Source organism: Ochotona curzoniae, unplaced genomic scaffold, assembly GCF_017591425.1.
Source record: "Ochotona curzoniae isolate NIBS_2020 unplaced genomic scaffold, NIBS_Ocur_1.0 contig_883, whole genome shotgun sequence".
NCBI classification, from domain to species: Eukaryota; Metazoa; Chordata; class Mammalia; order Lagomorpha; family Ochotonidae; genus Ochotona; species Ochotona curzoniae.
The window spans coordinates 13,147,513-13,171,079 of record NW_024466599.1 but is presented as its reverse complement, the minus strand read 5'-3'; the positions used below and the strand labels follow the sequence as shown (position 1 = coordinate 13,171,079).

General features: G+C 37.6%; 1 protein-coding gene across 22 annotated transcripts in view; it reads left to right on the top strand.

Annotated features, from left to right (window-relative positions):
• Positions 1-23,567, top strand: part of PUM2 (pumilio RNA binding family member 2) — a 77,799-nt gene that overhangs the window by 30,906 nt on the left and 23,326 nt on the right. For 5 of the 22 annotated variants that reach the window (XM_040992887.1, XM_040992885.1, XM_040992888.1 and 2 more), the window contains 6 exons: positions 2,516-2,641; positions 5,892-6,034; positions 6,679-6,817; positions 10,148-10,291; positions 10,417-10,707; positions 14,492-14,728. In XM_040992887.1, the coding sequence (XP_040848821.1) occupies positions 2,516-2,641; positions 5,892-6,034; positions 6,679-6,817; positions 10,148-10,291; positions 10,417-10,707; positions 14,492-14,728 (1,080 nt within the window). Of the gene's footprint in view, positions 1-2,515; positions 2,642-5,891; positions 6,035-6,678; positions 6,818-10,147; positions 10,298-10,413; positions 10,708-14,491; positions 14,729-23,567 lie in introns of all 22 variants that reach the window. The other 17 variants (XM_040992886.1, XM_040992882.1, XM_040992884.1 and 14 more) reach the window with 7 other exon arrangements.

The window sequence follows — 23,567 nt, the reverse complement described above, 5'->3', positions numbered from 1 at the left end:
AGATCCGAGGAGCGGATTATATGGAAGGATATTAAGTGTTTATAAGTGTTTATGTAATTTATTAAATAGAAATGTGTAACTTAAGAAAGATACCAATGCCTTACGGTTTTTTCCTCAATAAATTCAAGTATAGGTATTTGTATTCACTGTCATGTCAGAATTTGTATTCACTGTTGTTTCTTCTTTTAAAAAAGAAGAAGAAAAGACATTTATTTGAAAGGCTTAGTTAGAGAAGGAGAGAAAGAGAGGTCTTCTGTTCACTGGTTCATCCCCCAAGTGGTCGCAACTGCTGTGGCTGTACCAGGCCCAGGCCAGGAACCAGACCCATTTCTGGGTCTCCCACATGGATGCATGGCCCAAGCACTTGGTCCATCCCCTGTGGTTTTCCCAGACACAGCAGTAGGGAGCTGGATTGCAAGTGAATAGCCAGGTTTGAAACCTGTACACATATGGAATTCAGATGCTGCGGGAGCAGCTTAACATGCTATGCCATATACTGATTCCAAAATGTTTGTGTTTTAAAAAATATTTCAAAAGGAAAATTCCTAATCTCTACTGTAATTTGACTTACTGTAACTATATATTTCTTGCTGTTAGGTTTCAAGTTTGTTACATGTTTGTATTGGGATATTTGCTTTTCTTATTGCTACCTCTCAGTATTTATTAACAGATAAATCTTGCAGATAGCTGTTTATTTTTATTTCTTTCCCAACTTTGTGATCATAGCCATCCAGTGGTTTTATTTATTTATATATTTTAAAATTTTTTTTAAAGATTTATTTTTATTTATTTATTTTTTTATTGGAAAGGCAGGGAGACAGAGAGGAGAGACAGAGAGGAAGATCTTCCGTCCGATGAGTCACTCCCCAAGTGAGCGCAATGGCCAATGCTATGCCGATCTGAAGCCAGGAGCCTCTTCTGGGTCTCCCACGCGGGTGCAGGGTCCCAAAGCTTTGGGCCGTCCTCTGCTGCTTTCCTGGGCCACAGGCAGGGAGCTGGAAGGGAAGCGGGGCTGCTGGGATAGAACCGGCGCCCGTATGGGATCCCGGGCGTGCAAGGCGAGGACCTTAACCACTGCGCCACCGCGCCGGGCCCTATTTATTTATTTTTAATAATGAATGGATTCACATGCAGTTGCAGTCGACATGCAGAATGATTCTCATACCCTTTACCCTTTTTTCCATAGTGGCTCTATTTTACATAATTATAGAACAATATCAAAACTAGTAAAATGCCAAACTAGTTTATGCAGTTTTATGTCATCACCTGTATAAATCTCTAACTTTTTGTGCAAATCTGATTTTGGCAAGACTTGACTTAGTTTCTGGTTAGAATTTTATAGAAGGAAGTATATAGAACACCAGGTATATTTTCTCTTAGCTTTGTATTGTTCTGTGTCAGTGCTGTAAAACTTCATACATCCCACATTTTACTTTTCTCTTAATCAGAGTATCAGTATTTATGGATGATGGCTAAAAGTGGCATATTTTCTGGATCTGTTTCTTTTCTCTTTCCCCAGTTCTGTTGAATCCTTAACTTAATCCATTGTGTTGTCATTTTAGTTCTTGAGATTTTCTGGTATGTTTTAATATTTGACAGACTGACAAGCCTGTTGCTTTTCTTTTGGAGTCTTATTCCTCTTAGTTTTTTGTATATACTTTGGAAATGGTTTACTTCTTAGGGAAGATTAAAATCTTTATGATGCTAAATATTATCTAGGGCATTAAGTCTAGTTTTAAAGTTTGTGATTTTCTGTTTGAAAGCCAGACACACAGATTCTTCTGTCTGCTGATTGGCTCCCCAAATGGCTGCAGTTGCTGAGCTATAGACTAGCTTGGAGCCAGCAGATTGCACTTCGTCTGACTGGCCCACATGGGTGGGAGTGTCTGCATGACCTGAGACTCAGCTGCTGTGTGTCGGGGTACACATTAGCAGGAGGATGGATCAATGCCGTGTAGCAAGGAGTCTGACCAGACCCTGACAGGAGAAGCAGGCAACTGTAGGAGCATGTTTTCATGTTTTCAGGACTTGTGGTGAAGGTCTACTGTGATGCCTTAATGCCTAGGACTTTCTTTTTATTAAATAAGGACTGCAAACATGTGTTTTAAAATCTTTCAGTCTTTACTTAGTCTATGTGGGTGTGCTAGAGTTAAGCAGTGGGCCAATTTAAAACTTTTGTGTTGCCTTCAAGGTGAGATTCAGCCAATGAGTTCCTGGACCAGGAAGCTCATCATTGATCTTTCTGTATAGCTCCAGTTTTATTAAGTGCCTGTCACATGCTAGTGTAATCCAGTTATTTGATATTCAGTATCACATGATATGATTTCTTAAGTGAAAAACTTTAGTCCAGTATTGTTACTTATTCAAAATCACTTAGTAAAAATTAGAAGCACCAGTCTCTTCCTCCACCTCATCCCACAGATCCTGTATTTATTTATTTAGAGTGAAAATGCTAAATAAATGTTAATAAATAAAGTCATTTATTCTTTGATATCTCTCCCCTTTTTAAACGCAGCTGGAGTTTTCTCAGCAGGCCTTGCTCCAGCTGCATTTGTGCCAAATCCATATATTATCAGTGCTGCTCCTCCAGGAACTGATCCATATACTGCAGCAGGATTGGCTGCTGCAGCCACATTAGCAGGTAACTGGTTGTTCATCCTTGTTTATTATGGATTTAGCTTTAATTTTGGTATAAGCTTTGTATCTATTTGGGCAATTTGAAGTTTCTGGAATAATCCAAAAGATTATCCAGATTGAGCAGTTTTTCAGCTGTGATGCTACAGGAAAGAGCCGAAGGAGGAACTTTCCCACCACTGCATACATGGTTGCCATTTCAGTTCCACAGTATTAGGAGTCTTACACTGTTCATGTATCTCCATTTCAGTGATCAGTCCCAAACCAACCAAGATGTAAGGGTTTTTTTTGCTTTGTTTTGTTTTGATTTGGTTTGTTTTTCAAAATATAAACCAGGTGATGTGAATGTATGGATGCTGCGAAGGGCACCTGCAGTTATGAGGGAGTACGTGCAGAAAGAAGTTGTTGAGCACTGTTAGAATGTATTAGGTGGCAAAAAAGAAGGGCAAAGTTGGAAAGAACTCAGTAAAAACAGTCAATTCATTGAGACTACCACAAAATCTAAAAAGTCAAAATTATATATATATATATATATTTTTTTTTAAAGATTTATTTTTATTGGAAAGGTGGATATACAGAGAGGAGGAGAGACAGAGAGGAAGATCTTCCGTCCGATGATTCACTCCCCAAGTGAGCGCAACGGCTGATGCTATGCCGATCTGAAGCCAGGAGCCTCTTCTGGGTCTCCCACGCGGGTGCAGGGTCCCAAAGCTTTGGGCCGTCCTCGACTGCCTTCCAGGGCCACAGGCAGGGAGCTGGATGGGAGGTGGAGCAGCCAGGATTAGAACCGGCGCCCATATGGGATCCCGGGCGTGCTAGGCGAGGACCTTAACCACTGTGCCATCGTGCCAGGCCCAAAATTATATTTATTTTTAAAAACCGACTTATTTAAGAAAGGAGATTCTTGGATTGGTCAAACATTATCTTACTGAGCAAAGCAATTGGTTGATCCAGGATGGGTTGTTAGGAAGAGCTTGTTTCAGATTGAGTTCGCTGCAGAAACAGAAGTAAGGCTTAATAACAGCATGACGAGAATGGGTTGGAGTCTGCTCATGGGCTAACTTGAGACTCAGTGATTTTTTAATTTTTTTTTCAGGTGTACAATCACTGAAGTGATTGTCACTGATCAGTTACAGGGTTTTAAATTCACTTCTGGCATTTACTATTATTGATAAGCAGTCTTTCTAGAAGTTCAGAATTTGTTAATTTTTTAAATGTCAGGGGAGGCAGTTTCAGATTCTTGTATTTCTTGGCTAGCAGAATGAAACTAACTTGTTGCCCTCAGATGTGGACTTGTTTGTAATCAGTTAACCACATAGTGTTGTTTCTGATATTGCATAACTGGATATTAGTATGCAAGTAAGGTGCTGCTATATTATACATTTAGACAACTATTTAAGCCGTGGAACGGAAATAAGCATTTTTAAGAGGTCATTTAGTTTGTGATAAGCATTCTAGACTAGCTTTTCTAGGACCCCGTAACGTTCTAATAAAAATAAAATATAAGCTGGAAGATGTGATCTAAAGCTTTTTGTGTTGCTATTTTTCAAGATTTGTTTGAGAGATGGAATGTCTCCAAATGACAAGCATTACTGGGGCTAGGACAGGACAAAGCCAGGGTTCCACAACTCCATCCTGGTCTCCCTACATGGGTTTCAGGGACCCATATTGCTGCTTTCTCAGGCCCATTAGCAAGAATGGATCTGATGTGGAACAGTTGGAACCCCACCCAGTTTCATCCAGCACTCTCTCCAGCATGGGATGTTGGTGATAAAATCAGCAGCGTGATCTGCTTAGTTGCCACAGTGTAAAAGCAAAAAACACATGCTGTTAATTCCAGTTTTTTTTAAACTGAGCCCAATATGCATGATACTATCTTTTCAACATGTAATCAGCATTTTTATTGATGATTCATTTATTTGAGAGGAAAAGGAGGTCTTCCTTTTATTGATGCATTCCCCATATGGCCACAGGCTGAAGCCTGGAGCTGGGAATTCCATCCACGTCTCTTGTGTAGGTACCAGGGATTCTGGCACCCAGGTCATTTCTCCACCAGTCTCCCAGGCACATTAGCAAAGGGTTAGGTTGAAAGCAGCAGGGACTCAAGCCAGCATTGTTACAGAAATCTACCGTATCAGTAATCTCCTTTTGGACTGTCCAGCTCTTAATTGTTTAGTAGCCACAAGCGGCCCTAGCTCTGTTGGATAGTAAAGTTCTAAGTAGTGCCTGACTCTTGTTTTGTGTCTGCAGTTTATTCTTCTTAAGCTTTTCCCGATGTTAATAGCACTCACTGCAGGTTATGGCTACTGGCTGTCTTTAGGAAAATATTTTGCCTTTAAATAATTTGGTGTTCTGTTAATTATGCTGGGCTTTATTGTCTTCAAAAGCAAAATGAAGCCAGTTCCACTGATAATTTTAGAACATAGTTGTATCAGAATTTGTGACATTTTTGACCATTACTGTAGTATCAGCACTTACCACGCACAACTATTCTCCAGATTCAGAGCAAGAACAACTCATTCTGTTCTTCCTAGTCTGTTTCCTTTCTTCCATTTTCATCTCTCTCATTATCTGCTTCTTTCCTACTTTGCTCTCATTTTCCTAACCGCAAAAACACTGATGTCTGATTTATTTTCATATAATTTCAGTTGTTATATGAAAATTTAAACTCAAGATTTTCTACTCAAATACTACTATAGCAAGCTTGGTATAGGATGCAAAGTAAAAGACAAAAAAATTTCTGTAACTCACCTCAGTAGTTAGAAAATATTCTTCTTAAAGAGAAGTGATTAACTGGTAAGAAACCTTGGCTTCATTGTGTCTAATGTTCCCTGAAAACATGACCTGTGTTTGTCCTACCTGACCCATGAATTGACATTCCATATATGTTTAATAGTGGTTATGTGTCCTTTCAATCCAGTGGTAGCTTTCTAAGTTCTGATTCACATCTCTCCATTAAGCCCACAACTGTCAAATACTCCATGCTCCAATGGTATTTGCTCTCTAATAACATCAGAAGTGAAAAACCCACAGAAGGTGGGAGAGATAACACAAAGATTAAAGAAATTAAAGCTAACCTTTAGTGAAAACAGGGTAGTTCAGAATGTTTGTGGGAAAATGGAATTATAGGGAAATGTTCTACGTTAATTCTACCCCCACTTAAAGTCATGCTGGCTGATCTCAGATTGTATCTATAAAATCCAGTGACCCTTCTTCCTTATTTTTCTTTTTTGGGGGGACATGGGATATGGATTTAGGTCCAGCAGTGGTTCCACCTCAATATTACGGTGTTCCATGGGGGGTGTATCCAGCCAATTTGTTTCAGCAGCAAGCTGCAGCTGCAGCAAACAACACAGCCAGTCAGCAAGCGGCGTCACAAGCTCAGCCTGGACAGCAACAGGTAGGCCCTTGTTCACTAAATGCTTCCTGAATATTCTCTGTGAGCTTCTGGTGACAACGATCAGCGTCTTGTTTTCACTTTTATTTTGTAAATATATGGCAGAGTACCTACATGTGTGATTGGTTCACAAACATTTCTTATATGGTGGTTTTTAAAATTAGTATTTTGTTTCAGGAATGTAAAGGTCTGATATTTCATATCTTTCTGTCACTTTTAAATTCCTCATTTCTTAAACATATGCTTATAATATTATTTCCAAAATAATACTCCTTTCCTATTTTTTCAGATATTTTAGTGTGAATTTTTTAACCTTCAGTTAAGATTTTGTCATTCTCTCTAACCATAAAAAAAATCCTTTAAAAAATATAATTGTGTTTGTAGATTTATCAACATTAATGTAATTTTTGCTCGGAGACTTTCTGGGGCTTCCATGTTGCTTTATGGATTTAGTTGTTGATGATCGGTGATCATGTTGTAAATGTTAATGTATTTTGTGACTTTCCCCCACCCCCGTGCTGGATCTACCTTGTATCACATGTAAATAAGTTCCAAAATTCCTGACAGACTACTTGTACTATATCTGCAGTTGTCCTAAACAAAATTTGTTTGTTTATCGCTTTGAAGAAGCTCATTTGTCCTTTCAGGTTCTCCGTGCTGGAGCAGGTCAGCGTCCTCTTACTCCCAGTCAGGGTCAACAAGGGCAGCAAGCTGAATCGCTTGCTGCAGCTGCAGCAGCAAATCCAACTCTGGCCTTTGGTCAGGGTCTTGCTACAGGCATGCCAGGTATGTGTTTAGACTCCCATGTTGAAAGATGTAACAATTGAGCAGTAGCTGTAAGATTTTGCCTATCTAGTAGTAAATTATTTAGAACTCAGATGCTAATGGCAGATAATGAAACTGCTTTTGAAACTTCGTGATAGTAATGACACATATGTGTCAGGGTTTTCTATAGAGCCTTTTTTTCATATTGTTATGGCATAAACTATAACATATATCCCAGCTGAATCCAGTCCAGATTTCTCAATGTTTCAGGAAGTAAACATTGGCTACAGTTCATAGATAACTTATTTGCTGGTTTTCTCTTTTTAAAAAGATTTATTTATTTTTATTGGAAAGACGGATATACATAGAAGATGTTCCATCCAATGGTTCTCTCCCCAAGTGACCACAACGGCTGGAACTGAGCCAATCTGAAGCCAGAGGCTCTTCCGGGTTTCCCACATGGGTGCAAAGTCTCAAGGCTTTCGGCTGCCCTCGACTGCTTTCCCAGGCCACAAGCAGGGAGCTGGATGGGAAGCAGGGCTGCCGGAATTAGAACCAGAGCCCATATGGGATGCCAGCGCTTTCAAGGCGAGAACTTTAACTACTATGCTATCGCGCCAAGTCAGTGAAGGATGGCCCAAACAGGGTGCCTTGTGGGAGATCTAGAAGAGGCTCCTGGCTTTGGATCAGCTCAACTCTGGCCATTGCAGCGACTTGGGGAGTGAGCCAACTGACAGTAGATCTCTGACTCCTCTCTCTGAATTTTTCTTTCTTTTTATTTTATTTATTTTTAAGATTTATTTATTTTTTGGAAAGTCAGATATACAGAGAGGAGGAGAGACAGGAAAATCTTCTGTCCGATGAGTTGCTCTCCAAGTGAGCGCAACGGCCGATGCTATGCCAGTCCGAAGCCAGGATCCAGGAACTTCCTCCAGTTCTCCAACACAGGTGCAGGGTCCCAAAGCTTTGGGCCTTCCTCGACTGCTTTCCCAGGCCACAAACAGGGAGCTGGATGGGAAGTGGAGCAGCCGGGATTAGAACTGGCTCCCATATTGGATCCCGGCGCATTCAAGGCGAGGACTTTAGCTGCTAGGCCACGCTGCCGGGCCCTCTCTGAATTTTTTCAATAAAAAAAGGAAATCTAAAAAAAAAAAAATTGCTTCAGGGATGGCACCATGGCATAGTAGGTTGACCCTTTGCCTATAGTACAGGCTTCTCATGGGTACTGGTTCAAGTACTGGCTGCTGCACTTTTAATCTAGCTTTCTATTCATGTGCCTGGGAAAGCAGCAAAAGATGGCCCAAAGTAGCTGGACACCTGCACCACATGGGAGACTCATAAAAGCTTCAGACCAGCCCAGCCTCAACTGTTGCAGTGTTCCGTCCAGCTGAAATAGTGGATGGAAGCTTGCTTTCTTTGTCTTTCCTTCTCCCTCCTTAAATCTGCATTTCAAATTAAAAAAAATTTTAAAGAAAAAATGCTTTGTCTATGTTATGTTCATGGGCTAGCAGTTATTATGTATGCTGTACTTTACATTTCGTTTTTACCAAATGTTTTTTAGTTTTTATTTTAAAGTTTGAATTTTATGGTACAATTCTATATAGTCTGGAATTCTCCTCCCCAAAATTCCTACCCCCCCAACTGATTTTTCCCATATTGTGACAACAGTGCATTACTTCATAAGGAGTTACAGTTCCATCAGTCTGCTGTGTAAGTGTGCCCTGATGTTGCTGGTCAGACAGTAAGAAAAAAACAAAGGCCCCGTGAAAAAAATGGGCAAAGAAAATGAACAGACATTTTTCACATATCTGTAATATTAGCCTCTTCTCCATCCTGGTTTTTCTCAATTCTTTATAACCTCTCACCTTATTGACTGTTTTCCAAGTCTTGTCTCCTTTCTATGAAGTCTGTGATTCTATGCTTTGTTGAATTTCTTAGCTTTCTCCTGCTTTGTTTGTTTTTTAGTTATCTATTTTATGACAAAAATATTTCTTATCCATTCACTCCCCCAAATGTGACAAACCACATTTTAGTGCGTTACCCGTGACCATCTGCAAGTTATCCTTGCCCTGCGGTTATGTTTAGTACTTGTCTGTACTTGGCTTTCTCTCATTTACCTTTGCATTTCTCCAACATTTCCATTATGATGCTTAAAGGTCAGAAAGGAGTTTAATTATTGTGAAAGAAAATTATTAGATTAATGTCATTTCTCAGAAACATGTCTTCAAGCTTAAAATTAGGAAAAGACGTTTTTCTTCCTCTGCTGTATCATACAATTCTAAATGTACAGACAGTGCCTTTAATATCATTTGCATATCTATACTAGCCTCTCTGCCTGCATCTTCTATTTTCCCTTTCCGGGCCCTTCATACAGTAACGTAGCCATAAGCTTTCTTAGTGTCAAGAAGGTGAAAAAGCAGAAATTAGAAACTTCTGATCTGGGTTGCACTGAGTATTTTACATATTAAAACTTGTAGGCTGCAGTTAAAACAAAATATAGAAAGGGTGTATAAAATATAGTCCAGAGTATATTCATTAGAAAATTGGCCATGGTAATTAGTGAAACTGTATGAAGAATGGAATAACCCAGAGAGTACATAGAAGGAAACGTAACAATGTGAATGAAGCACAGCATGGACACAATTTTAAAGGATCAATTGTAAAAATTTTTCTTTGAAAAGATTTAAAATTCATATTTTCCAGAACCTTCTCAGAGGTTCAGATGTTATGTTCATGATATTTTAACATTTGTGTAAAAGTATTTCCTGTGATATTTTGTATTTTGGATTAGGCTATATAAGCCATCATTTAAAACCATTGATTGTCATCTCTCATTTGAGATTTACAAGTAATAGGGATGCTATATTAGTAATATGTTCAGCAATTGTCAAGCTATTAAGCCTCAATCCTTGCTGTGGTGAAAGAAAGCTTTTGTCAACCTGAGTTGCTTTCATTAGAGAATGTTCACAAATGGACTATTACCTTATGATTTCAAAATGTATATTCAGATTATTTTGTAAGTCTTTTAAAAGAGAATAAGTATTACAAGTAAAATGTAAGTGTACTCCACTAGGTGTGGAATCCTAGCTGTGGAACTTTATTGAAATTTCGTACCAAACTTTTTTTATAGTCTTCACTTCCTTGGAGTCCATCCTCTCAATAATGAATTGTTACATTTTTCTAGTATCAGCCCTTCTTTCAATATCAGAAAAGTGTTGTGATCCATATGTGAAAGCATCTCAAAATATATGAAAAAATGCTTTGTTTTTTCTTGTGTGTATGAAAATACATATGCATGGGTAATATAAATTCCTTGTTTCTTCAGTAATAATTTCTTTTAATGTGATTTAGGCTACCAAGTACTAGCTCCAACTGCCTATTATGATCAGACTGGTGCCTTAGTGGTTGGCCCTGGAGCAAGAACTGGCCTTGGAACTCCAGTTCGATTAATGGCTCCAACACCTGTTTTAATTAGTTCAGCAGCAGCACAAGCTGGTAAGTGTAACTGACATTTCTTGGGATGATAATTCCTGGTGTTGTTGAGATACAACTTTGAAGTAAAAATTTTAGAATAATTTTCTGGGTAATTTTAAGATGTATCCTTAATTTTTTTTCAGCAGCAGCAGCAGCAGCAGCTGGAGGAACTGCCAGTAGTCTTACAGGCAGTACAAATGGTCTGTTTCGGCCAATTGGCACTCAGCCGCCGCCGCAGCAGCAACAACAGCAGCAGCCCAACACCAATCTGCAGTCTAATTCATTTTATGGGAGCACTTCTTTGACTAATAGCTCCCAGAGCAGTTCTTTATTTTCTCATGGACCTGGCCAACCTGGAAGTACATCACTTGGCTTTGGAAGTGGTAACTCTTTGGGTGCTGCTATAGGTTCAGCCCTCAGTGGATTTGGTTCTTCAGGTAAGTTTATTTTTAAGATGAGTATTTTCTGCACAAGAGGACATGTAACACATGTATGTTTTTAATATTAAAATGGGCAATAATAATGTGTTGTATAGAAAGAATAAAATATTCAACTGGTTATATTTTGTAGGAGAAAAAAATATCTTTCAGTCTTAGACATTGACAATGAGTAGCTGATTGCAAGCAGCCCATTCATTCAGATACAGCGCATGTCCTCTTTTCTCCTGGCGTCATGAATTTGTTATTGTGATTGCATTTTAGTAAAGTTTGGTTTGGTATATTGTCTGCTAGTTACTTCCTCTTTATTCTCTACATAATGTTTGAGGAGGTAAATGCCTTACCATGTTGGATTTTGAGTACTTTCAAAGAATAATTTATGTGTTTATCAGATAGTTTACTTGTATCAAATGCTGGTGACTTGTTTGATTTTGTGTACCCAGATATATATATTTATACACACATACACAAACACATTCTTTGCAAAATCCCCTTGGAAATTGCTAGTCTATTTTTCATTATACTTTGTCATTAAATAGACATTTAAAAGATGTTTTTTTTGCAACACAGAACTTTGACACTTGATAAATCAAAAATTATAACAGCTTCACAAAATGAAGTAATTTGTATGTTACTATATCTGTGAATGAGGAAGAACTAAATAATTTATCTTGACTTCATGCTGTCACAGCCTCTGTGCCTGATCTTCAGAAAGTTCATGGGAAATGTGTGCTCTGAAAAAGACAGCATAGGCTATTGTAATTCTGTATTTCTGCAAACTTTTTGAAGTTTCCCTGAATATTCCTTTGAGTTTCCTAGGTTATTCAGCAAAATGTTAGGGTAAAACAGATTAAATCTGTTTGTACAGTTGGCATCCTTCATGAGGGCTAAGCTATTTATTTGAATCTCAAAAATTTTCTCTTTCTATAATGTAATATCCTAGGATTGTTCTTTCCTCATCTGTTCTCCCATCACATCAAATTACATGTGTTTTTTTTTTTATGTGGAAAATGGCAAAATTAACATAATGCCAGTTATTATTAATCATGTTTGCCAGCTCTCTCTAGATTTTTTTTGTGAACTTAGAGCATTCATATAGAAAGGATGGTGTAAAATAGCTTTGAAGTTGTGGGTATAGAACTTTCTTGTCGATGTTATGGTTAAACATAATAAACTATTATCCTTGCCTAACACAGAGTTTTGTGAAAAATGGACCTCAGAGGGAAAACCCAATGAACATGGAGAGTATTCACTCCGTCCTTCAATATTCCTGCTTGATTTATTATTATTATTATTTATTTCAGAGTTGAATGTTTTTGTGTCAGTCTTACTCCTCTAGAATTCATTATTTGTTTCTAATTCCATGGGACATTTTTTCCTAAAGAATTTAAATATTCTCAGGGATATTGAAAGAACAGTATAATGTTAAAAACAAACTTCATGTGAATATGAATACTAAATAAACTATAGGCTGAGGATCTAAGCAGTCCAAGAAATAATAGAATTTTGACAAACTTCACGTTCCCTTTCCTGTCATGTCAGTGATGCAGGTCTGGTATACGCCAGTTCCTTACTCAGTTCATGTTCTAAATTCCCGCTTGTCTTTTGGTTAAAACTGCCTTCTCCCAGCCTTCATACTCTGATTGGCTTAAATGTTTTTATCTTCTGCAAATGTTGGCTACAGATTCCTTTACCCCCGAGAACTGACCTTACAAGCAGTGCTCACTCAGCCCTGATTTCCAGTCAGTTGGCTTGCTTCGTAGGGCGGTAGTGATGGCCATCCCTGAGTACTAGGAGACAGTCATTATCTTCTGTTTCGTCTTGGGCCTTTTGTAATACTTAAGTGCGTTGCACAATATATATTCTTCCAAGTAGTCTATCAATAACTACATACTTATTTAAAATAAAAAACATAATATTGTGTGCACACATAGTTAACTTGCATGGTCAGCCTATGAGTACTTAGCAGTGTTAAATACACCAGTTTATAGTGTAGTTGGCCATGAACTTTAATCATTATAATTTAATATTCTTTCTGTGATTAATTTTAAACATTCTATTACAGCCGAAAGTTGATAATTTCACATCTTAGTACACAATTGATGAGTGAGCAGTTTACTCCATTGTTTAACCTCTTAACTATTTTAGGTACAGTTTGTCTCATATTTTATAGTCCTCATTATAGAAATTTTAGACATATAATAAAACTTTAAAAGCACATTTCTTTATGTTTACAGTTACTTCATAATCGTCTTTAAATGTTTGACTTCCATTTTAGAGGAAAGTAATATTATATTTGTTGAAATGTGTTTGTTCAGTTATTTGCCAAAGAAATAATACAGTTGTACTCACTAGAGAGCTGTTGTCTTTTTCCTTGTCAGTTGATTTTTGAAATAGACATTTAAAATGCACTATGTAATATGAATATATTTTAGAAATATCACTTTGACAGTGTCCTTTTAAATTAGCATAGTTAATGTAGTATTTGTTGATAGTTTTGCCAAAACCAACTCAAAAACCAATTTAGGTTTCTGGTCTGAATGTTAAGTTTAATGTGGTCAACCCATCATATGTTCTGCTTAAGTTTTTTTTTTATGCCCTGTATGACTTGCAATTAGAAAAGCAACGTTTAATAGAAAGTTCCAAAGTCCTTAAGAAAGTCTGTATTGGTCCGAATATAAAGCTTGTCCTTAAAAAAAAATTAATTCTTGACACATTAAGAAGTTTGCTATGAAATTCTGAAGAGGGTGGAATACTTGGAAAATATGGACTCTGAGAGAGATGTGCTGTTGGGAGTTTGGGTAGCCTATACGTGCACACAGTAAAGAATTTGATTATCCAGGTAATGTTCATCAGTAGATTTCTTTGGCTCTTTTGAGTGTGCATCTCACCAAGTAGTATATACATAGTAGTATGTTTCTGGTATTCCTGCATGATTTTTTGGTACAAAAAGGACAAAAGGGTTAGAACGTTGGTAATTGAATGTAGGATTGATAATTTGAGATGTAGTATTAGTGGGCGGAGATGTATTGCAAGTCAGGGGCTCAAGAGGCCAATGTTGGAATCTTAGGGCTACTATAGCCCTGGGAGGTAGTAAGTAAAATCCTCTTTGGTGTAATACCAAAAATGAGAGCTATTAATTTTCTTAGAAAAGTATATTATCTATATTTTATGTGCTTTAGTGGTTAGAAGGGCATATATAGTGTGAAAAATGCTGGGAGTTAGCTGCCATGTATGTTGCATAACTGATATTCGGACCAATAAGGATTTAAAGGACTATATTTTTTAACACAGGTAGCAGCAAATCAAATATGAATGGTGAAGGAAATGTGTTAATATTCTGTTGATTAGTATAATCTTTTCTTGGCATTGAGTTGAAGTCTGAGAACCAGATTCTGGGGATTAGGATACTGCCGAAATTTAACTTTTATTGGAATTTAATCTTTCAAATGGCCTAAAGCAGACAACTGGTATTCCAGGGTTTATAAATCATACCAGGCGATTAAAGCACAGTAATCATATGTGTCAGTGGTAAATATGTGTGAAATAGTGAAACCTACGACTGCTGTGTTAATTATCTTGCCTATTTTATTGGGGGTACATTTATACCCTTTCATGATTAATAAGTTAGTATATAAATATAGTTATCACAGTAATTATCTTCTCTACAGTGTTTCTAAAAATAATTATTGTGATCACTTCTGTTATTTCCCAGCAAGAGTTGGGGATAGGTTTTATTCAGTAACACTGTATGTAATTAGGGTTTTTTTTATTTCTTCTTCAGTTGGCAGTTCTGCAAGTAGTAGTGCCACAAGGAGAGAGTCTCTATCTACTAGCTCTGACTTGTACAAAAGATCTAGTAGCAGCCTAGCACCCATAGGGCAACCATTTTACAATAGTCTGGGATTTTCCTCCTCTCCAAGTCCAATAGGCATGCCTCTGCCAAGCCAAACTCCAGGACACTCACTTACGCCACCGCCATCACTTTCATCACATGGATCCTCATCCAGTTTGCATTTAGGTAAAAAACCAACCAAAACCCTTTTTATTTGTATGTATACATGTATGTGTGTTTGTGTGTGTGTTTATAATATATGTGAAATATTTAATGTTGGATAAAACATGCCAAATTGCTTTTGCTTTTAGATATTAGCCTTTTGAGAAAGTTCTACTTTCCTGAAAATTCAAAATGAGGGTCTAATGTACAGTAAGGTAAAGACCCCCTATTATTGTATCTTGTGTTCTTCATATGAAATACAATGGTGTGTTTTTCTTGTTTGTGCTTTTGAGTTGTGTGTTTTAGAACATCTGAAAATTCAAGTATTTATACGTGATAGTGAAAGGGGAATTTCACTATCCAAAGTTCTGCACACCATAAGAAAATCATTAGCGATACAGCTTGCCAAATTTGATAGTTTAATACGGTGGTTTTTTGTTTTGTTTTGTTTTGTTTGTGATCTTTGAATAGCTGACCAGTTTGCCGAAGTAATATCTGGGGATGTTAATTTTTGTTTGAGTTAGAGAAGCTATGGATTTGATCCATATACTTCTCTTTCTTTTGAGTATGTCAGGAAAGAAAAAAACTAAATTTTTGTTGAATCCCTGAAGTTGAACATACAGAACTTTGTTTAGGCTGTATAGTAAAATTATCCCTGTAGCCAGGATTGTTAAATGGATGGTTAATTTTTTCTCTGTCACTAAGAAGTATTTACCTGTGCAGTTTACTATGTATTTTGCAGCATTGGACATTAGAGAATGTATCTGAATCTCCATCTCATCAAAGAAACTATTTCATTAAAATTGGATTTTTAAGTTTTGTAATTCTAAGTGCTTTGTTTGAAACCGAAATTTGAACAATTTGATTTAAACAATAATTCCTGTTGGAGTGCAGAAACTATCCTTGGCCCTCTCCTTCCCTACCCCTGCAAGAGGGTGTAGCTGTTTGATCCTAAAGCTGGTTCATGGAGTCATGTCCTTGTGCAGGTAGCTGTGGCAGTAGCCTATGTTACTACACAGTGAACAAGATTTCTTAAAAAAAAATCTGATCCTTTACATCAGGTGCTGGGCCATTTTTCTTTGGAGAGTGTGTGCTCTTAGAGGACTTTTGATGTATACAGCCAGTTCATTTATTTTGATGAGATCTTTAGATCTGCTTTTCAACACTTTATAGATTCCTTTATTTATCATCTGTTCTAGTTAGTCACAAGAGCTAGCTAGCTACTCAGTTCCTGAATTTTGTTGCTGCTGAAATATTACTCTCCCCACCCCTAAAAGGCATGCTTTTGAAATGATTATAAATTTGGAAATATAAGAAACCCAAGAATAGGCCTATCCATAATAGTTTCATGTTTTATTGTTAAGCTTATTGTCATGTCCTGTCATCTTTTTATAGGTAAGTTTCAAGTCAGATAACTGTTATACTGTTAATCACTTGTGTTGTGTGCCTTAGAGTCTATAAAATTATCATTACTTGCTGCTCTATTTAGAGTGCTTAGAAAGGAGATGTAAATGACTTCAGATGTCTGGAGTTACAGCAGTCTGGATAATGCGTCCTTCTACTTTCCTTTAGATAGTTTGAGGGTGCTTCACAACGTTTTTGGAAAACAGAATTAAAAGGTGTTAATGTTGAAGCCAAAAATTCTGAAAATATTTCCAGGAACTATAAAACATTCTTGGAAAATCATGCATGAATTTCAAATTATTTTTATACAAAAAATTATCTTTTACTTCTGATTTTCCACAAATCTTTTGAAGTGCCCTTGTATATGGCTAGGGAAGCAATTCTAATCAGGGGAAGTAGTCGCTATTTAGTACAACAGTTCTGGACTACAGCCTGATATTTTTGAGCCCATAAACTCATTTGCCTTCATCTTGGAAATCTAATACTTTCATACATCTCTGATTGGAATTAATAGATAGTTACATTGTTTCTTCATTGATTTCTCTTCCCTTAAATTAACACTGTGACTGGCAACATTAATAATATTCTGCCAGATAAAGAATACACAGAGAAAGTAGGTATTTGATTCAGTGGTTAAAATGCCTCTTGACTCACCATTCCATATTGGAGCTGGGTTCAAGCCTAAGCTTTACTTGTAGTTCATTTTCTGCTCATGTGTATCCTGGGAGGCAGCAGATGATGGCTCAAGAGGGTAGAGGCTTCCGCCCCGTGGTAGATCCATAGTTAATTCTGTGTTTGGCCTAGCCAACTGTTGCTGGTATGAGCATTTACAGAGTGAACCAACAGTTGGAGAAACTATTTCTACCTTTCAAATAAATAAAAATAAATTTGAAACATTCAATAGATTTCAAATTTTGCTCTTGGCAAGCTGTTCATGAAAATAATCTTTCCTGTGTTTGAAGCATGATACAGGCTTCCCACACTTTGATCTAAAAAAATTATGACAAATAAGTTACCTGTGAAAATTAATTTGATGTTCAAATGCAAAAGCAGTTTTATTCACCCTATATGCTAAGAATCTAAAAGCATTAGATAAAAATGAATTTTTACAATTAGGTGCAATTAATTCCTGTCCCTTTTTCTTGTGAGATTCTAAGAAATGAACTTTTCAGCTGTTAATTACCTACAAGCCTTGAGATCTGCATTTTCAAACAGCAGTGAAAGAACCAGTTCTTTGCTTGCTTGTGCTAGGTTTGGGTTTTTTTTGTTTTGTTTTTTTAAGATTCGCAAATAATACCAAGTTAGCAGTATTTTGTGTTGGCTTTCCAAAAAAGACTTTTCATTCTTTGAAGTTGAATACATTTAAGCAATCTAGATATTTTCAGCCAGGTGATTAGTATTCACGTTTTGATTGAAAACCAGCTATTTTAATTTTTATAGTCATTGAAGCCAATTTGTGACCCCAGTTACTTTTCAGATATGCTGAGGTTTGAAGTATGAAATATTTTATTCTTCCATTTCCTACTATATCTAAGAAATTTACTTTTAAAACATAATCCTAGCCCTAGTAATCATCATCTAGGATCATTTTCTTGACTTACGTGCAATATTTTAGTTTTTTTCTTAAATCATGATCCAGTTCATATGTTGCATTTAATAATGTGTTTAGACTTTTTTCCTTTTTTTCTTTACATTCACTTATTGAAGAAACTTTTATTCTGCTTAATTTCCCACATTCATTTTACTGATTGCTTTCCTGTGATGCTGCATAACACATTCCTATATCTCTTTACTAAAAGCTGGAACTAAATAAAAAGGCTTGGTGGTGGATGGGTAGGTTGATTTAGTTTGGCAAGTGTTGTGGTCCTGTCTGCTTTCTGTTGAACTGGATCAAGAGACATGTTTGGGTGTCTCCTATGTGAGACTATCAGGTTTTCCAGCTACTGATATACTGCTGGGTGCCATCTTTTTTAATTTTTAAGATTGTTTTCTTGTTATTTGAAAGGCACATTTACAAAAAGGAGAGATGGGGCATTAGGTCTTCCAAACACTGGTTCACTTCCCAGACGGCCTCAGTGGCCATTTGGTGCACTGATCCAAAGCCAGGAGCCTCTTCCAGGTCTCCCATATGGATGTAGGATACTAAGGCTCTGGGCCGACCTCTGCTGTTTTCCCAAGCCATCAACAGGAAGCTGGATGGGAACTGGTGCAGCTGGGACACAAACTGGTGCCCACGTGGGATGCTGGCACCAAAGACAGGAAAATTAGCCTACTGAAGGCTAACCCTGTGTAAGCCGTCTTTCATTATGCCTAACTATTTCTTTAGAGGTTGCAGAATGGTGATTCTATAATGTTATTCTGGACATTTTTGATAAAGAAAATTTTCTCTGTCATTTGATAAATTTCCCCATAAAACATTTCATAGAGCATTCTAGATAATGATTGATTCCTTTCCTTTATTTCCTAGTGTTCTCAGTAAGGAATTGAGTTGAGATGTCCCCCAGCAACCTCTTGAAATGACTGATGGGTTTGCACCTTCATCAGTGTCTGTATACTAATAGATTTGCAGAGTATTTGCTATATTGTAGTTCATTGAATCTGAAATTATCAATTTCGTGCCTATTTTTGGTTATATAATTGTTCCACATTTGCCCTTTGGCATTTTTGCAGATTGGCTCCCGTTTAAGTTACACCCTTTTAAAAGTAGCCCTCAAGGGCCAGCGCAGTAGCTTAATGGCTGACGTCTTCACCTTGCATGTCCCGGGATCCCATACAAGTGCCAGTTCATATCCCAACTACTCCACTTCCCTTTCAGCTCCCCGCTTGTTTGTGGCCTGGGAAAACACTAGAGGACAGCCCAAGGTCTTGGAACCCTGCAACTGTGTGGGAAACCTGAAAGAAACTCCTGGCTCATGGTTCTGATTGACTCAGTTCCACCTGTTGCAGTATTTGAGGAGTGAACCAGCAGATGGAAGATCTTTTTCCTGTCTCTCCTTCTTCTCTTTGTAAATCTGACTTTCCAATAAAAATAAATAAATCTTTTTAAAAAAGAGAGAAAGAAAGTAGCACTAAAGTTACTGGAGGTAGGAGCTGGCACCATGTCATAGCTAGATAAGCCTCTGTCCACTATGCTGGCATCCCATATGTATACTTGTTCAAATCCAGGCCATTCCTCGTCAGTCAAACTCACTGCAAATGTACTTGAGAAAACAGCATAAGATTGCTCAAGTCTTTGGATTCCTGCATCCATGCGGGAGACCCTAACCATTCTAGCCATTTGGTCTGTCTGTCTGTAAGTAAATCTGTCTCTTAAATAAAGTAAATCTTTTTGTTTTTGTTGGAAAGGCAGATCAGATTTACAGAGAGGAGAGACAGAAAGATCTTCTATCCACTGGTTCATTCTCACAGTAGCCACAAGACCAGAGCTGACCCGATCCAGAGCCAGGAGCCAGGAGCTTCTTCTAGGTCTCCCCTGCTGGGACAGGGTCCCAAGACCTTGGGCCATCTTCTGCTGCTTTTCCAGGCCACAAGCAGGGAGCTGGAAGTAGAGCAGCCAAGATACAAACTGGCACCCATTTGGGATCCCGGTACTTGGAACGTGAGGGTTTAACCATTGAGCTATCACATGGGGTCCAGAAATAAATCATTAAAATAGAATTACTGTAGCTTAGAAAAGGTAAAAGCAAGAGAAATAATGTAGTGCCAGGGTGGTATGTCAGTCTGCTCATCTGCAACTAGATGCCAGTTCTATGTGCAGCTGGTAAACTCTTGATCTGGCTTCCCGTTGATGTATTGGCGGAAAACAGGGAGAAAGGCCTGAATTTTTGAACGCTTGCAGCTCCATGAAAGAAACTCCTGGCTCCCAACCTCTAACTGGTGCAGCTTGACCTTTGCACCCATTTGGAGCATGAACGAGGAGATAGAAGTTTCCCTGTGTCTCATCTTCTCTTCTAACTTTCAAGTTAAATAAATGAATCTTTTAAAAAAGGAATAACTGATAGTTTTCATCCTGAAATACAAAGAACAAAGTAGAAATCTGGGCTTCAGGTGCAGCCTGAAGATGGATTGTTTCATGGAACCATTTTCTGATCAAATTCCACATTTTATTTTGAGATACAGATAATTCCTTAAATAGGATCAACTTGTGGATTTTTTTAAACTTATTTTCTTGGAAAATCATATTAAAGGAGAGGAGGAGAAAGGCAAAGATCTTCCATCCAGCTGTCCACTCCTCAAGTGGCCGCAATGGCCAGAGCTGAGCTCTGATCCAAAGTGAGGAGCCCCAGATGATCCAGGCGCAGGGTCCCAAGGCTTTCGCTCTCCACTCCTGCTTTCCCAGGACATAGACAGGGGGCTGGGTGGGAAGTGGAGCAGTCGGGATATGAACCAGTCCTCCTATGGGATCCTGGCGCATGCAAGGCAAGGGCTTTAGACACTGGGTTGAGTAGTTTTCAATAAATTACGTGAAGCTTTCATTACTGAGTTATAAAATGGGTTTTATGTTGTGGGATTCTGCCCCCAACCATTTGCTCTTGTAAATATTCTGAGCTCCTTTCAGGTGGATTAGGTTAGACTGGTTGGTAGGTTATACCTACTGGTTGTGCTGGTTGGTAGGTTAGTTGTATTAAATGAGTTTTCTGCTTAATATTTTCAAAATATCTTCAGCTTATTGTTTGTAACCCTATTGTAAGCTGCATCTGTGCCTTGTCTTGTAAGAAGCACCTTGAGCATTCCCAGTGTTATTCATCCACTAGAGCTCAGCTTGGTTTCTCCTTGTTTTCCTCCCCCCCCCTTTTTCTTTTAATAAACTTGTAAAATGTAATGTGGGTGATTTCCAGCTTACATAAATATGATAAAAGAACTTCTTTGATGAAAAGCAGTGTTAACTAGAGAGCTAGAGCTTTGAACTGAGAGAAATTAGTTTACTGAAACGTAACTAAATTCTGCAAATTTGTTTTCATAGTAACAATGGTAATTTGCTGTACAGGATTTCATAACCCTTCTCATCTCAGAAAAGTTCATATTAAATATAGAATAATGTTAATTTTTAGGATCAATGTTTTGTTTAAACAATTGCTACCTGTTAAATTTGCAGGTCTTTGGAAGATTTTGTCGTCACCTTCTCTTAGAATAAAATGTTAAGAATTAAAACAATGACAGTCTCAGTTGTCTAAATTGTTGGTACGCAGCAAATGTAAGGCTGTGGACCATTTTTCTGGACTATGTGAGGTGCCTTCCAATGCTAATGGGAAATATGCGTTATAAAAAATGATGCATGGATTTCAAAAGTTTTTACCAAGATAAACTTAATTTTACCACGAGTTGAAGTCCCCTTATGTATGATCATTAATGAAAGCAGAAAACGATGTAAATTTTTGAAGGTCTTTTTACCTTAAGGTAGTTATTAAGATTCTCTCACTAGCTTTAAAAAGTCTTTTAAAATGCCTTGTGCAGTAGCCTATTGACTAAAGTCCTCAAGTTTAAACGTGCCAGGATCCCATATGGGTGCTAGTTCTAATTCTAGCAGCCCCACTTCTCATCCAGCTCCCTGCTTGTGGCCTGGGAAGACGGCCCAAAGCCTTGGGACCCTGCACAAGTGTAGGAGTCCTGGCATAGGCTCCTGATTCCTGGCTTCGGATCGAGCTCAGCTCTGGCCATTGTGGCCACTTGGGGAGTGAATCAGCAGACAGAAGATCTTCCTCTCTGTCTTTCCTCCTCTCTGTATATCTGACTTTCCAAAGTAAGTAATTTTTTTAAGAAAAATTTTCCAAAAGTGCTTTCACATTTATTTTATTTCACCTTAATTGTTGATGTTATCAGCTAAGTGGTATGTCCATTAGAGATGAGGAAATTAAAGATCAGATGACTGCTTTAAGATACTTCATTCAGTCAGTCTTTCGTTCTGACTCCTGATAATTGTGTTGAGAAACTGAACAGTTTCATAAAGTGTATGATACTGTAATTAGTCTGTCAGATAATACTACAATAAGTTACACTTTTTGGTGATCTATAACTAAAATTGCCAGACTTCTAGACTGTTTTCTCAATTTTTTGTTCTTGAGATTTGTATAAAAACTCTACTCAAAACACTTTTGAATTCCAAATGTGTTGTTTATTCCATGCACTAAGAAGAAAAGTCCTTGATGTAATATAGGCAGCTAAGGAACTCCTAGAACAAAACATACACTCTCAACACTGTGTTAGTTATGGGTTCTCATGGTTAAGCAAACAAACAAAAGCAAAGCATTTTTACAACTTTTTTGATATGTCTAAAAGTAGTTTTAAGTAGCAGTTTTATTGTAACAGATTTTAAGATCATGACTTTTATGGAAGAATTTATATATCTTCTTTGATCCTAGTTATGCTGATTTTGTCACAATGCTTATTTTTCTTCTCATGTTTTTATTTGTTACCCTTTTGTAGCAGTATCTGAAACTGTGATTGTAATGTCTAAGAATGTTTGTACCAATTAATATGGCTGGGATGATACCAGATTTAAGAGTAGAAAACATATGATCTCATCATTGGTTTGACTTCAGAATCCAATGGAGCACTTGTGTAAGATATCTAGATCTGTGTCACAGGCAGATGAATAGCTTCAAGTCTGTAGCAATAGGTTGTACTTGTTAGAATGATTGTGGAGATTCTGCTGGCCTTAACTGTTCAGCAGTTAAAGACTACACTTTTTTTTTTTTTAGCACCAAAAAGGATTGTTCCAGTGAAGAAACACCAGATAGAAAGAGGTGATGCCATTTGCATAGCACTTTTTCTTCCAGTGTGCTGCCTGCTTTTGGAGTTGTAATATTAGGGCCGCTCGGTGTTTTGTGAACCATTCATTTTGTTTTCCCATCATCTCCTTAGTGCGTATTTGTTTTATCCTTTTTTCTCTACTTGCCATTATAATTTTAAATTTTTGAAGAAGAGCTTGTAGGATGAGAGGTAAAAACTAGAGAAGGCTGGCTTGTTTTTTTGTTTGCTTTTTTTTTTCTTAATGTATATTTTGTAAATTGGAAGTTTTTCTTCCGTTTTTTCTTCATAGCACCTACCTTTGCTTCATATTTGGGTTTCAATTTCTCAATTAATTTTTCCCTCTTTTGGGTTTCCAAATCTCCAAATCCCTTGAGTATATTGTCCTCAAACTCCTAAGACTTCAAGCCTATTTCTAACAACATGGAAAATTTTTAACTTTTTAAAATTAAGAAAGGCAGAATTACAGAGAGAAGGAGAGAGACAGGTCTTTCATTTGCCTGTTCACTCCCCAAATGTCCACAGTGACCAAACCAGTCTGAAGCCTGGAGCCAGGAGCTCCCTCCCACTGTCTATCATGAGTGCAGGGGCCAAGGACTTGAGCATTCTCTACAGCTTTTTGTAGGGCATAGACAGGGAGCTAGGTTGGAAATGGAGCAGCCAGAACATGAACCGGCACTCATATGAAATGCCATGGTGCCAGCCCCTTAAT